The 16870-nt window shown below is 37.1% G+C and overlaps 1 protein-coding gene across 1 annotated transcript in view; it reads right to left on the reverse strand.

Moving 5' to 3' along the window:
* COG5 (component of oligomeric golgi complex 5) overlaps positions 1-16870 on the reverse strand; it is a 188707-nt gene that overhangs the window by 41721 nt on the left and 130116 nt on the right. The window contains exons 11-13 of the mRNA XM_032193577.1: positions 5369-5450; positions 2831-3035; positions 1612-1773 (exon numbers count right to left, since the gene is read on the reverse strand). Coding sequence (XP_032049468.1) covers positions 1612-1773; positions 2831-3035; positions 5369-5450 — 449 coding nt within the window. The remainder of the gene's footprint in view (positions 1-1611; positions 1774-2830; positions 3036-5368; positions 5451-16870) is intronic.

The following is a 16870-nucleotide window of genomic DNA, read 5'->3' on the forward strand; positions in this document are numbered from 1 at the left end:
AATTAACTACATTCAAGCTTTGGCAGCAGCCTTCAAACATTACAGGTGAATACATAGTCATTCAACTCTGGAATTACATGAGCTGTGCAGAAATACCCAGGGGATGCCTGAGCTTGACACAACTAATAAGCTGTGTTTTAGGCAATACTGTGTAGTAACAAAGGCCCCAAAGGAATGACAGGGAACAAATGGAAGAAGGAAAATACTTCTAAATCTCTTGCAGTATTGCTCATACGTGGAACTCCACGGATCTCCTTCAGCTCGGGCTGCATTCATGAGTGCTCTACTGAGAATGCAGACAAGCACAAGGACCATCCCAAGGGACCACAGTGCTGCTAGTGATGAGATTAGTCTCTCCCAAGAACTGGAGAGAAACGAGGAATATCCTTCTCTGAGAGTCCTGCAGGGCCCCAAACATCATTATCTAGAGGTCACTTTGGAAAATTCAGCTGAAGCTTACTAATTTTCATGTCATAGACTTATAGAATGATTTGGGTTGGAAGTGACCTTAAAGACCACCCAGTTCCACCCCCTGCCCATGGGCAGGGACACCTCCCACCATGCCAGGCTGCCCAAAGCCCCATCCAGCCTGGCCTTGAGCACCTCCAGGGATGGGGCACCCACAGCTTCTCTGGGCTGCCTGTGCCAGGGCCTCACTACCCTCAAGACTATAGAATTTCTTCCTTATTCCTAATCTAAACCTACCCTTTTTTAGTTTAAAACAATTACCCTTTGTCCTGTCCTTTGTCCTGTAAGAGCCCTTTGCCATTTTTCCTATAGGCCCCTTTTAAGTATTGGAAGGCCACAATAAGGTCTCCCCAGAGCCATCTCTTCTCTACACTAAACAACCCAAATTTTCTCAGCCATTCTTCATCAGAGAGGTGCTCCAGCCCTCAGATCATCTTTGTGGCTGTCCTCTGGACTCTTTCTAACAGGCCTACATCTTTATTATGCTGTGTGTCCCAGAGCTGAATGTTTTTTTCCCTTTTCCTCTACAAGGAGGAAAACAACATCAGCAGCCACACAGACAGGCACCTTCTGAGCACTCGTAACTCCTAGCCACAAGTTCAGTGTCAGCATTTAATATTACCCAAATATACTCACACACATTCACAGTGTGAATACTGCCCATCATTTCCAGGCTGTACTAAACAGACTAGCCCTTACCAAAACTTTATGAGTGTAAATATACATTGGTAATTCAAGCATCTCATTTTATAAATTCCACATGGCATAATTGTCTTCAACTAATATCTTGCTGTTTCATTCTAAGAGATGATTTACATCAAAGATTATCATTTGCAGCCAAGTAAGCATCATTTTACTGTTGACATAGTCAGAATAATTAAGATATCAGATATTGGCAATAGGTTTAAAATTTCTCTTCCTCATATTTTATAAGCTTGAACAGTAAAACTTGAGTGAATATTACGGTTGTTCCAGAACAACAAAATACAGAAGATAAACCCTGACTTAATTTTTACGCTAATCAGTTTTAAAATTAAAGAGTAATCAACCCTTTACTGCTAACAAAATCTCATTTCTGAAATCGTAATATACAAGAAAAAATACGTTGAAGATTACATTTTGCAATGCATTATATGTGCATACCTGGCTATAGTTTTAATGATGCTGTCAAGCTCATCAGAAGAAGGGGGATTCCGACCTCCAGGAGGGAAGACAAGATTGATGGGATCAAAGAGTCGAGATAAAGATTTTGACAAATAAGCAGCTTCATACTGTTGCAGTGAATCTTTCAAGGCCTTTTCTGGGCTGTGGTTATAAGACAAAATTATTACATTCTACATTCAAATACACAATAGCATCAGATCTTTCCAGACCATACAAACTTTGCAATATCCAACATTTCTTTTTTCTACTCTCTAAATACATTCATATACTTGAAAACATTTGAATACTGAATAGCTTGTTTTTCACATGAATAGTGTAACTGGTCAGGCAGCTATTCTGTGTAGTGCCATAGAGTTTGTAGCCCTTTCAAAAAGACCTATGTGGAATCCCTAATCCAAGATGTTCTCAAGACAAACAGTTGTAAAAACATCAACAGAATAACAATTGCAATCAAAGACATTTTTGTATTCCAGTGTTTCATTACAAGATAACTTGTGATCAATGGTATACTTTAAAAAATACAAAAAAATCTCTCCTGGTATATGTATGTTTATAAAAAGTTTCAGATAGAAAGACCCATCTTAAAATTACCAAGTTCCAGTCCTTAGTATTTGTATTGGTGTACGTGATTAAGTAGTAGTTTTCTCAAATATTTTTCCTCATTGTCAGAAAAGTTTGACAAACCTTTTCCTTTGCCTAGAAATCCTAATAGACTTGATAAGCCTGTTTCAGTTTGATTTTTCTGGTATCTACCACTCACAACATGTTTTCCTAATGGTATATAAACATATAGATAGTGAGTTATAACAAACAGAACATATGTCACATTCCAATGATTGTGGTATCATTAAAAGAAAGCTCCTGTAAGTAGCTTATAGCAATATCAATATATATAAAACTGAATTTTGACAATCCCTATTTTTCATTTCCCAAAGAAAAAGAAAAAAAACTGGTTTCAAGATAATATTACTAAGCACTTTGTGAAAGACAAGACAATCCAACACTGCTAATTACGTAATCTAATGAAAATCCCACAGCTCCAAAATAGTATCAAAACAATAAACACAAGAGGCCAAAAAAAGCCTTTAAAATGTTCCTGCTATGACAAGTTGATTAACACCAAGCTTTTAAAAATACTCTGTTTTCTTGCAGGATGCCAAGCTTCACATTGTACTGCATTAGAGTTCATAATACATACTCATAGTCTTGTTTTTTTTGCATGAATATGTCCTGTGTATCTTCTTCCATTTGTTGCAGTTCAGCAAAGAGATCAGTACTTCCACTTGTGTTAAAATTCCTCTGGATATTCTGACTGTATTGTTGCAGTCGCTTCCATAAGTCATTATAAAGCCTCAGTAATTTAGGGTATTCTCCTTCAAAAGCTTGTTTCAAAAACATAGAGGCTGCAAAATAAAGCAGTAATTAGTAATGCACATTAACAAGTTCAAACTAATTTATTTGATTTATATGGATAACCTGTATCCATGCATTTAAGTCAACGAATCATACGTAATATCATTCTCTCTAATACTACTAATGTAATACTTATAATTAATTTCAGAGTAGTGTGAGCTATCACATTAAATGCAGTTGATAATGATATGTATCTAAAGCTCCAGTAATAAAACTCCATAGTTCAAAGACTGGACATGGAAAACTTATTTTGTGTATTAAATATACTAATTATGGTCATGAAATGGTTGGTAACAAACTTAATTATTAGTATTATTATTCATTTAAGTCCAAAGTGTGATTAGAACTCACTAAATAAAGCTTTTCTAACAATAGCTTGGCAGCGGAAGAAATGTGCTGCCGTGCAACTTTCAAGATACTCAGAAGAGACAAAGACAATGCCTAGGAGCCCAGCTCTACAAACTATGATGGTGGAAGCACATGCTTTTACACACACCTCTTAAAATAAGGTACCTAAAATGTAATTCCTAAGCTTGTCAAATAAAGAATGACAAAACCAGCAGAAAAGTCAGTGTTATCTTCAGCCTCGAAAGGATTGCTGAAAGCAACAGGAAATGAAACAAATGCTCAACTGTTGTTGAGACTGATGTTAATCTTGATCTAACATCACTCATACTTTATGGATTTCCCTGTTACATTAGAAGATTAACACTGTTCCATTCATTCATAAGTTTTCCAGGTTCTGGACCTCTGCCCCATTTTACCCAGCTTGTTAACTTGTCCTTTCAAAGTATATTCTTATCTTGAATACTGGAAGGTTCACATTTATTATCATATGTATATAAGAGTTATTTTAGGTCACAAAATGATGTTTATAAAGCTGTCCCAGCCTCACAAAAGCAGATAATCATCTATTAGCATGCCCTGTAAACTGGCATGAATTCATATTTTCATTCTATTTTTCTGATATTGATCTTCCTCTAATCTGTAAGATCTCAAGGTCGATGACTCATGTCAGTGAATTCAATCACTTAAAATTTACATGTTAAAAGGAACATTTTTATATAGATGTGCTATTTAAAAAAAAAAAAAGTCTACTTGCTGTAAGTAGTTTCCCCAAAAATCAGATGTAGCAAAGAAAAAACAGCACTCAGTTTAAAAATCCAAATGCTCTCTCCAAACGTTGATATAAAAAATCATTAAAAATCACAAGTAATAAAATATTTTTGAATAGCTGTCAAGGTACTGCTGACAAAATGTAAGAGTTACCTTATTTCTGAGATGTTGATTGATCCCATTAACTGATGTCACAATTTTACAGTCTTAAAACCTTGTGCTGAAAACAGTTAGCACATGTTCTGTGTGAACATGAGATCCCTGGTATGTACATACTGCTGTTAAAGTATGCCTAAGGCAAACAGTAAAATTAATATGTTTTAACACAAGACGAATATATTTTCTTTTGGGATCATCTAGTTACTTAGCAACCACTGAAAATGAATCAAACAGCTACTTTCTCAAAATTATACTGCTGCCTTATAGCAGGGCAAGACGAAATTTTGAAGGGCCAATGTAGTAGCTGAGATCACAAAGATAAATGCAAACCTTATGTCTTTTGTACATGCAAAAGATTAACTTTATACTCTGTATACAAACATGAAAGATGTATTTCTGAAAGCACCGAGCTCATCTGGTTTTATGACCCAGCTGCATGCTGCATTAATATGACAACAGTTTTATGTTTATAACATGATTTTTATTTAATATTGCCTGGTTGCATCTGCTAGTTATTTACTACCCATGTGCTGAATATTGTGTATAATGAGAACACTAACCATTTATCTAGACAAGACAGAATTTTAACAAAACTCAGCTCCTTTTTTATAAGGTATCAAAAAGTGGCTAAAACCAGACTAATACTGATGAGCATTCATTAACAGATGTATGTATGAACTGCTTTTTAAAATCAGATTACTACTTACAATTTTGGCCAACCCATCCACTTTGGAAAGAATAATGTACCATTCCAAATCTTTTTACTTACACGTGCAGTTCCAAAAACATATATATATATATTTATTAATTACTACTAATTAATTAAACAGAAAACTTTTTTTTTCTTTTTTCTGAAAACCTGATCACAGTTTAGGAAGACCATCCTGTTTGGTTATAAAACCATAAAAAATTTAAGTTCACAGACCAAGCACTGAGTGAACCACTCATATAGCTTTAGTAGAGAAGATAATGCACAAAGAGTTTATAGAAATGAGAGATTCAAAATATCTACAAAACACATTACAAATCATTTATATCAAATACTTACAGTCTGTTGCTGACTGAAACTGAGAGGAGAGAGTCTGAGTTACTGCAGTCCAGAATTTGTACAAAATATCAGACTGGCCATCCTGATAGCAAGTGAGAAAAGAAAAGAAAAGAAAGTTTTAAAGCAAAACCTTTTCAAATAATCTTAAACATTGCAAATGTTTCTATCACAGCCCTTCTACCACCACTGAGAATGAAAACTAATGAAGTCTGAGAAGTTTTCCTTGAGTTTAAAGCTAGAAAAAATACTTGGAAAAACAAAAATAAAAGCTTCAGTCATCTCACAAATGGCATCTTTTCCCTCATATCTGAGTGAAATGCTCCCACAGGAAATGCATAGATATTTTGGAGTGAGATATGAGTGTAGAAAGAAATAGTATACTTTAGAAATCGTGTTAGAAAATCTCTTTGTATTGCAATGACCTTCTCATTCAGTGGGAGTTCTCTTGTTGGCTAAATCACAGCAATTATGTTACTGGCAGTACAACATGCTTATAGACGCTGATCAGGGACCAGAACCAGTCCATGCTGCTCTGTTTCACACAGAACTGCAAAAGAATTTCCAGTTTCAAAACCCGTGCAAAACAGGGAAATACGGTGAACCTCACAGCTGACTCCTCACCACCTTGTGTCAACAAGGCTTGCTGCCAGGAGAGGCAATAAGGTAGTGTACTCTTGCAAAAAAGACATACATGAAACAGCAGGCTGATTAGTTAATCCTCTGAACATCTTGCACTCAAAGCTCAAACCAACCATTAAAGCATGATCTTAGAATCATAGAATCATAGAATATCCTGAGTTGGAAGGGACCCTTAAGGATCATCAAGTCCAACTCTTGACACCGCACAGGTCTACCCAAAAGTTCAGACCATATGCCTAAGTTCACAGTCCAATCTCTTCTTAAATTCAGACAGGCTCGGTGCAGTGACCACTTCCCTGGGGAGCCTGTTCCAGTGTGCAACCACCCTCTCTGTGAAGAACCCCCTCCTGACGTCCAGCCTAAATTTCCCCTGCCTCAGCTTAACCCCGTTCCCGCGGGTCCTGTCACTAGTGTTAATGGAGAAAAGGTCTCCTGCCTCTTGACACCCCCTTACGAGGAAGTTGTAGACTGTGATGAGGTCCCCCCTCAGCCTCCTCTTCTCCAGGCTGAACAGGCCCAGTGACCTCAGCCGTTCCTCGTACGTCTTCCCCTCAAGGCCTTTCACCATCTTCGTAGCCCTCCTCTGGACACTTTCCAACAGTTTCATGTCCTTTTTATACTGTGGTGCCCAGAACTGCACACAGTACTCGAGGTGAGGCCGCACCAGCGCAGAGTAGAGTGGGACAATCACCTCCCTTGACCTACTAGCGATGCCGTGCTTGATGCACCCCAGGATACGATTGGCCCTCCTGGCTGCCAGGGCACACTGCTGGCTCATATTCAACTTGCTGTCTACCACGACCCCCAGATCCCTCTCTTCTAGGCTGCTTTCCAGCGTCTCATCGCCCAGTCTGTACGTGCAGCCAGGGTTTCCCCGTCCCAGGTGCAGGACCCGGCACTTGCTCTTATTGAACTTCATGCGGTTGGTGATCGCCCAGCTCTCCAACCTGTCCAGATCCCTCTGCAAGGCCTTTACGCCCTCATTTGAGTCCACAACTCCTCCAAGTTTGGTGTCATCAGCAAACTTGCTCAAAATACCCTCTATTCCTACATCCAGATCGTTTATAAAAATATTGAAAAGTACCGGCCCTAAAATGGAGCCTTGAGGGACCCCACTGGTGACCGCCCGCCAGCCTGACGCAGCTCCATTTACCATAACCCTTTGGGCCCTGCCCGTTAGCCAATTGCTCACGCAATTGCTTCCTTTCTTTTGCTCTCTTCCTGTCTGTATGCTTGAGGTAGAAAAAACTGCAAGACCCGATGGTGGGTAACCTATCCTGCTCACCTGTTAGACACCTGGGAGGCCATCCAGTGTTTTACAGTCACAGAATCACAGCATGGGTTGGGTTGGAAGGGTCCTTGAAGCCCACCCTGCCATGGGCAGGGACACCTCCCACTGAATGAAGTTGCCCAAAGCCCCATCCAGCCCAGCCTTGAGCACCTCCCGGGAGGCGAAAGCTCAGAATGTTTTTCTTGATTGCATGGTATATATATGTATACCTATATATATATATGTACCCTACTGTATAAATTAAGCAATTTGACCAAATCACTACGGATGCTAAGGATACTAAGGATTATCAGCAAAAAGTTTTCAGTAAAGCACCCATAAACGAAAAGCAAAATACTCAGCAACGCTTACGGATGTCAGCAATTACACGGATTTTAGGTTGGCATTGGCTGTTTCTATTATGGTTGGACTTGATGATCTTAGAGGTCTTTTCCAACCTGAATGATTCTATGATTCTATCCCAACTCAATCTGAAACATCATAGTTTTTAAACCAAAGCACAATATTCACAGATAAAGATGAGTTTAAGCAAAGGACTCAAGACTGAAATCACTGTCAAAGAGGATGCAGTCAGTGCATTTTCTCAGTTTTCCTTTTGGTGCTGCCAATGACTTCGCTATGAGAAAAATAGAAAAACAATAAAACTAAACTAAACGTTAGTTCTTCTTAACAACACAAGCTCTTTCAAATATAAAAGTCTAGCTAGTACAAAATGAATTACTTAACATGACAACGTTATAAAGAAAGCACTCTATTCACTTGCATAGGCACTAACGTAGAAAGCAATGAGGGTATTTAAAATGCCCTGCACTAACAGGGAACGGGCATTGAATCTGAAAATCTGGTCATTGAAAGATTGCAAGTTCAAGCTCAAGTTTTCAGTTCAAAAACTATTATCTTAAAGAATTGATATAAAGCCTGCGCATCAGTCAAATGTACACTTTTTTTTTTTTTTATCATATTATCAGTCAGAATGCTTTCACAAATTCTGAGATTAGACACAGAATTCATCCAACTGTATCCTTTATCTCTAAAGATATCCAAAGAATGATAAAATCTGTTGGTCAGAAGAAACAGAGAACATCTTTTATCTTGTTGGGTAACGAGAGGGACAGGGCGTCACACCTGTAAAATGTATGAGAATTAACATAGAAAACTAAAATCAACAGGAATGATGGGATCTCATTTGTGACTGCTTGAGGACACCTACGGATTTAGAAACCTAAGTAACCCCATCTTATAGCTATGTTTGTATTTTCTGTAAAATTGTAGTTGATCTTCATATATGGGAAAAATAAAATGATAATTTTAGACAGTGATTCAGAAGGTATACTGCATAAAAAGTCTTTTTTGGGGTAAATTTATTACTATAGCATAACTGTGAAATCATTCAGCTCTTCATTTCACAGTTTCACATTTGAAATACAAAAATTAGTATAAAACAAATGGCCTTTCACATAAACTATGAAGTAAAGTAATTAGCTTTCATATTCTCTATACCAACCTGGAACATTGTTTGCCTGTTCAGCATAGTAACTCAATTCAATTTCAAAATAATCTAATGGATGTGGAAAAAGACTTATAGAGCACCTTCAAACAACTTTCTTTCATTAATGTAATCACCATCTACACCTCTGTCATAGTCTCAGCAGAAAATACAATGATTAAATGGTCTTGAACGCAAACTTGCTTGCAATCCCTCCACATTTCTGTCTTAATTGTGATTCAGCACTGTGACAAGTAAGAGCAACATAAACCTGACATTTTTATATATATTTTTTTAAATATGTAACATTTGTACATAAGCATACATAAGTATAAACTCAAACATATATACCTATGTACTCATGTGAACACATGCACAGCAGACACAGCTGTAGCAATTAAACCTCTGCCCATTAGCTTGTTTCTTCTGACCCAGGCAAATGGTATTCATTTACACAGAAATTCATAATGATCTAGGCCCTTATGGCTTGGCTATCCAACTGTAATTTGTAGAAGGAGAAACAGAGCGGAAAAGTACATGGAAAATTCAACCATTTCATACTGATTTACTACGCAGTCAAAAATGTTTAGGGAAAAAAATGATTAATGTCACAGTTTTGGAACAACTGAAAACATTATCTAGGGAGTTACTGCTGGTTGCTTCTGTGATGTGATGTAGGATGTTTCACTTTGTCCAGTGCTGAGATGCAGTCACTCTGGAGGTGAAATACAGCTGGTGGTGAAATGTAGTACACAAAAGACCACGTAAGAGTTTGTGGCAGGAACTAGAAAACACTGTTGCCTACGCAAACACCAGGGGGTATTTAAGTGGGTGGACTGTAGTTACCGAAATTGGAACACAGCAAAGCATTAGATATTCCTGCTGGAGTAAAGAGTGCCATATGCAACCAAGAGCAGCAAGAAACCATTTATTTATTTTGTTTAAACCTGTAATTTCTTTGCTTACACATCACCTCAATATATTATTTTCTTAAATACTTTTAGGTACCTGGCTGCTTATTTCTTAAAGAAAGTATTCTAACAGAGATTACTTCTGTGCTGTAGGTCACAATGGAAGTTATAATTTAACTATTACAAATATAATGTGCAATCCCATTTGTTAATAATCAATATTAGAAAAGGACACACAAAAAAAAAGAGTAGCAAACGGAGTGTTTTTCCCCAGCTTAGCAGAGAAATTGAAGGAATTTCCCTCTCCTTGGACTGGACAACTTCAAGGACTTAAAAAAATTGGTGGAATAAAGGTGGAAGAGTAAAGGGCAGCACTGCTTGCCTGAAATGTACACAGAACATCTATTGACTCATCGTAATGGTAAGTTTATAAGTCTTCCCCTCTGCTTCATACAGCACTGTGAGCAATGTCCCAACGGAATCAGAAAGGAACAGCTCTTCTGGGCTTTTCACTTTGAGAAGCTGTAATCTACCTGAAATTGCATTCTTGTCATCTGTACTTTTGTAGTATGTAAGCAAGGGACCTGATCCTCTACTACACTATACTTATACCAAATGTCCTCACTGGTAGACAACGTATGGAAGCATTGGATATACTTAAATTAGTCATCTATTATGTAAAAAGGATTCTTTTTGATTCATCTCTGTCTTGTGTCTATACTTGGCGCCTAGCAGACTAACTTCCACTATTCAGTAAACACACAACCTCATCACTAGCTTAAAAAGAACTGCTTCTGCAATTAAACAGCTTTTTGCAGCGTACCATCATATTTTTGTAGCAGAACTAAAAATGATGTGCTAATATTTTTATCAAGTAACATTCTGAGACCTTAAACTGGGAATTTTCCGTTTCTCTTGCTTCTGAAAACTATATGAAACTGAAAGAAGTTACAGACACACACACCCCCAACAAAAATGCTTGCTTTAAAATCTAGTCACAAGCAGATTAACATCTTGTGATACAATCCCTTGTAGCAGGAGCAGCTGACAAGATGAGTAATGAACTGCATCCGATTATCTTTTCAGCTCTGTGGCAATCATCTTCCACCAGCTTCCTATTCCATAACCAACACTGGAAAAAGGTCACTATTCCCTCATATTCCACCCCCAACAGCGGAAATGTTTGATAAGGCAGAAAACACACAAACCTTTGGAAGTTGAGGTCTAGCCAGAAAGTCCAACATTACAGTTACCTGGGGCAAAACTGTTTCAGGTGTACATTGCATAGTATACCCCCAAAAATAAATAATTTGAAGTCATTCTGAAGGAAGTTATTACACCTTAGCATATAATATAATCCTGTATCCTCTTTTCATGCAATACCTTCCTTCTTCAACAAAAGAGCCTTACTTGTAACTGATGGTATCTAAAACTCAAGACAGGTGAGATTCAGGTTGACATACACATATTTGCCCTCTAGCGAATACAACTGAATGAGATCTATGAACATTAATTTCAACAAACGGTAGAACTACAATGGCAAAACAGGATTTTTCCCCCAAATCGGATCCTTTATTTTGATCTCACAATAGAGAGAATCTGCACAGAAATCAGAGTTTGCACCATTGCAAAAGGGTTGGGAAGTTAAGATCAGCCACAGAACTGGCTATTTTTTTCATAGAAATGTACTGTGAACATGCTCCTAAACTGCACTTACATAAACTAATAATCTATCAACTCATGCTGGGAATCAAAAAAATTGTTACTGCTCTTGCTGTGCCCAGTGACCACTAAGTTCTCCAGAAGTGATGCAGCTGAGGCTACTCAATTTAGTAGCCTCTATGCAAGTCTGTGCGTAGTGCAAGGCAGTTTAGGTCTGTCTTCCTCTTGCCGATTCTCTGTCGTCAGAAATAAACTGAACTGCCCATTAACATCAACGAGAGCAACCCTCTGCCATTCTGACCTACTGCACAGCTGGCCAGAACCAGGGAAATTAAGATGTTTTTTGAAAAACATATGAACTATAAACACGAGCTACTTTTGAAAATGTTATTCCTAGGAAATCCACTTGCATCTGTACAGAGTAAAATAGAAAAATGCATCAGATTCCAGTCTGACCCATCCAGTACAATTTTTCCATTTTTCATACTGTTTAAAAATTATGTATTCAGTCACATACACTGTTCACATAGGAATTACTTGCTTATGGAAATTACACACATAAATCAGACAAAATACGTCCATCAGGCTAGACCACAAATGGCAATGAATTTTCTCAGCAGTAGGGCTCACTACATGAACTGGACAAAAATCATTAGTGTAAGCTGTAATTCAACAAAGTTTACCCTTATTAGAATAATACATGCAAGGCAGTCTGTTAGACTTCCATTGTGTTTCTTATTTATGTGAAATTAAGAATGTCCTTAAGTGCTTTGCTGAACCAGGGCCATAATCAACAATCAGTAAAAAAAAAGTGTTCACCTTGTACAATTAGTTTCAACTATTAATATGAAGCTACTGTTGCCAATACTTTGCGCAGACAATAATATTGAGAAATTTCTGTACAAAGCATATTTTAAGATAATGGTTTCTTAAGTAAATCTTTCTACCGTAAAGAAATAAAATGGAATCTGTCTCCAATAATATAAGCGTGAATAAGTGTGAAAAATTAATATTCTAATGGCTAAAGTTTAACTTTTGATAGTCTAGCATAGAAATGGTCTATATTTAGTAGATGCCAAATTAAAAGCAGCCCCATTGCCTCTCGGGCAGAGATTTAAGCCACATGTCAATAACCCTATGTTCACAAAAAGCTGAGTCTCAAAGCTTCAAAAAGAAGGCTGTTACAGCACACAGTGCAACTGTGAGAGACTGCAAACTCAATTATCCACTATGCAATGACTGGTGCTAAGTATTCATATATTGGTATGAAATGAACAGGAAAAATACATGCATATACTGGCACATTAAAAATCCCTTTTTTCAGTAGTCTTTATACCTTCAATGCATTGCATTATAGCATGTCTGCAGTCCAGTTAATAGTGCAAAGTGACATTATTACTCAGCTGTATAGATTTGAAATTTAGATTAATGTTCCTTGTTTACAGGATTACAAGATTATCTTTGCTGGAAAAAATACAGGCTGACAAAATCAAAGTGCTAAAACTCCCTTCCCACTTACTCACATGGAAGTGACTTGATTTCACAGTTCAAAAACTATAACCCATTTTCCACTAATAGCTACTAGTAAGTTAATAAACCACTGAACAATAGTGAGCTGAGTACCAGTACCATTAGAGCAATGATATTTGAAGATCTGCATCCAATATTACTCTACAATAATATTAATGTTGCAGCCTGGAAAACTGACTTAAAAATTGCTCAAACATAAAAACAGAACAGCTTACTTCATTTTTAAAAAACATACCAAGCTTCTAATTAACTTTGCTATTACAGAAATGAAATCTCTTGAGCTCTGTTCTTAATATAACTGCTTGGCATCTGACATTAAATCTAAATTCAAGGAATGAGAATGAAAGCATCCCCTTATTCAGTATTAGACAAGAATGCAAGAAGATGCTGAAAAGACATATATTTATTTTTACAAACATCTCTATTTCCTCCACACTGTAAATTTAGAACTTAATGAGTATAATTTCCCATCTGTGAATTATCATATTTGTGTTTGTCTCAAATAGCTATTCTAACATTCAAATAATAAATCTGACCCACTGATTCTAAACTGGCTCCCACTTCATGACAATCGCTTCCAACTTATTTTTCCCTGTAGAAATTTTAATACTTTGAGTAGAGTGTGAAAAAATCTTTATTGTGAAGCCTCTTTGAAGTGTAAAACAATATAGTGAATATTACCATGAAGCTAGTTGCTGCAGGCTCCTGAAATCAGGCTTTGCATACTAATACATACAGTGTTTTCTATCTGTAATCAAAGGCTCCACCATAAAGAAATATGGGACTTGAGAACATTGCTCTAAAAACAGAAGACGTTTAAAGGACAGCCTAAATATTTTTCCACCGATAAAGCAACAATGCAAATGCTTTAACAATTTTGTATAGCAAGATCTTATGGAACAGAAATAAGAAAATCTATTTGCACTATTTCTATAGCAACAAAATTGCTAAATGTGAGACTGTGAACAAAAAACCATCAGTAGTGCAATTAATCAGTAAAGAAACAGAAAAATTCAGTGTGTTTTGAATAAACCTTTTCTGTGTTCTCAAGGTAGTCTAGATTAAATTTTGAAAAAGATCAGTGCATATGAATTTCTAATGTTGTCTACATTAGACCACTGTAGGTGAACACATGTCAATAAATGACAACATGACTTTAAAAATGACCTTGATTTTTTGTTTTACTGCAGGGCACAGAATTTCATTACACTGTGTTGATCATTTCATACCCAAGGTGCAATAGTTTCTAGACTTCCAGGTCTCCTTATATGCATCGGACAGAAGAATTTTTTTTTTTTTTTTTCTAATATAACCTTCTTAACTAGAAAGTAAAGACTGCATTTTCCCAATTCTAATATTAGAATTCCTACATGATTCCTTATAAAAACTTATTTGTAACAATCAAAAATATTCAGGTCTTAAACAGTGTCCCGTATCTTCAAGACTACTTAAAACGTTAATTAATCCTTCCGTGCTCTTGCAAGATATGTATCATACGGAAGTAAATGAACTTAGTGTTTCCAAAAGCCAGTAACTACCCAAGGGACTCGACAGCTGCCTTTTGTCCAGGGAACTGATTCAGTATGCACAGCTGCACCTCAACTCTGCTTTCACCTTGACTGTTATGTACCTCAGCCAAGGATGAAGGGGTAGTTTGTTACCATGCCCATTCAATCCCCAGTCGTTCAAGTAAGACTGACAAGAATAATGATGAAAAGCAACGCTGCCATTAAATGCATTTATTTCCCAATAGCAATCTGACTGAAATCCAGCCGACTTAGTAATTTTCAGTCATCACCGAACTGCGATCTGCACAGACCACAACACAACAGTAGTGAAAACCAACAAAGGTCACTCTCACCTACCAAGCCAAGCAACCTCAACACCATCCCTTCTTTTTATAGCTGCACATTTCTGGCAGAGAAACAGGATTAAAGTCCTAGAGAAGATGCACTAGAAAACCATTACACCGGCTCTGAATTACTTTTAACACGGCTAGCTGTGGACATGTAGATCATTTAAAACTAGAATCAAGACTCTTAAATTAGATATTTTTTTATTTTTTTTTTTAGGGAAATCTTGCAACAGAATTCAGCATAACAATTTGTGGGTTTGAAATTAAGAGCATCTTCAGCATCTATGTTGGGGATAGCAAACCTGCTCATTCACCTGTGTTTAACTACACACTTCATGGAGATCTAATGCTTAAATATTAAACAGAAACTCCAGTAGAAACGGTGAACAAATAATCCAAATCTGCTTCTACAAGAGATACCGGAAAATAGATCAATACTTTCAATAAAAGGGGAAAGATTATTTCATGAATTCATGTAAGGCAGTAATTAGATTATTTTGCATTTTTTCCACTTGGGATTATTTTTAATTGGGTCAACTGAATGTGAATATATGATGATAGATGTGAATAACTTCAAAGCAGCAACATTTTTAACAAGTTTGACAGGAGAGGAGATGTAAGAAGGTGAAATGTTAAGTACACTTTGGGAAATAAACATTTATATTTTCAATTTATTTTCTTTATCTTATGTAATCATGAGGACATTCCCTTCTGTATCGTTAACACCTCACATTGCCAGCGTTGACAACTCAAGAAAATAGCCTGCTTACTCACCAAACGTTCATCAGGAGAGGCAATGATAAGAGCCCTCCACAAAGTACATAATAACACTCCCTATAACTCTCAGCTCACTCTTGTACCCAGAGGCTTACGTAAATGACAGATTTTGCAGGCTTCCAAGCTGTTAACAAATGTGGACATCAGCAGACCAAAGGAGATCAAAGGCAGCTCTGCCCTCTCACAGACATGACTTCTTCCCTGCCTCCCTTCCCTTGGGAGCACAGAACCCAGCTCACCCTTTCTATTGACCAACCCAACCACCCCCGGCCGCCCCCAAATAATCATTTGCTGCATTTAAGGTTGTTTCACACTTTGAAGAACTGTTCACTGATGCCTATGTAGGAGTGAAGGACCCAAAATAGATAAGGATCAGAGATCATTTTCAACACTTCTACAAGGGGCTTAGAGGGATTCTTATCTCTAATTAGGAAACTGGCTGTCACAGAATGATGTGCTCTGCTGTGACTTACGCTGAAGTCAATTGTGGTTTAGATATTAAAATAGCTGAAACAGGATTAGTCACTACACATTGAAAGAGCGAAATAAAGCAGAGTAAACTGGAGTAACCTATTAGCTCTTTGAAGGTGAATTAAGCAATTGAAAGAAGTGATGTAAGTAGCCAGTCACTAGGTGAATAAAAATAGCAATTTCATATTATTTAAGTAATGTTTGTAATTCTAATGTTTCCCTCAAGATAATGAAAAAATTATCCCACCTTTAAAAAAATGTATAATTAAATCTGTATTTGTTTTCCCACAAAACCATAAATTATAATTTATGAATTCTTAATTTTCTTAGCTTCACTCATGAACTTAAATCTAGTCATTAATCACAGAATGGCTTGGGTTGGAAGGAACCTTAAAGATCATCTCATTCCAACCTCCTGCCATGGGCAGGGACACCTCCCACCATCCCAGGCTGCCCAAAGCCCCCACAGCTTCTCTGGGCAGCCTGTGCCAGGGCCTCACCACCCTCAGAGTGAACAATTTCTTCCAGATATCTAATCTAAATCTGCCCTCTTTAGTTTAAAACTATTACTCCTTGTCCTATCACTACACTCCCTGACACGAAAAGTTGCCACTAAAAATGTCCATTCAGCCTTAAAACAAGATTATTTCTCATTTAAATATGTCTAGATCTGTTGGAGGAATTAAAATTGTAATTTGCGTACTTACAGATTGGTAACAAATCTATATTTCATTACAAGTATGAAATGTAACAATGTACACTGAGTGCATGACTTCTTCTCAAAAGGGACGTGAATTCCTTCGCATACATTTAATATTGTGGCAGAGGACAAATATGAAAATCCAGATGTGCAAAGGGAAGGCTTACATGAGCATCATGG

The sequence above is a fragment of the Aythya fuligula genome, chromosome 1 (genome assembly GCF_009819795.1).
Source record: "Aythya fuligula isolate bAytFul2 chromosome 1, bAytFul2.pri, whole genome shotgun sequence".
Classification (NCBI taxonomy): domain Eukaryota; kingdom Metazoa; phylum Chordata; class Aves; order Anseriformes; family Anatidae; genus Aythya; species Aythya fuligula.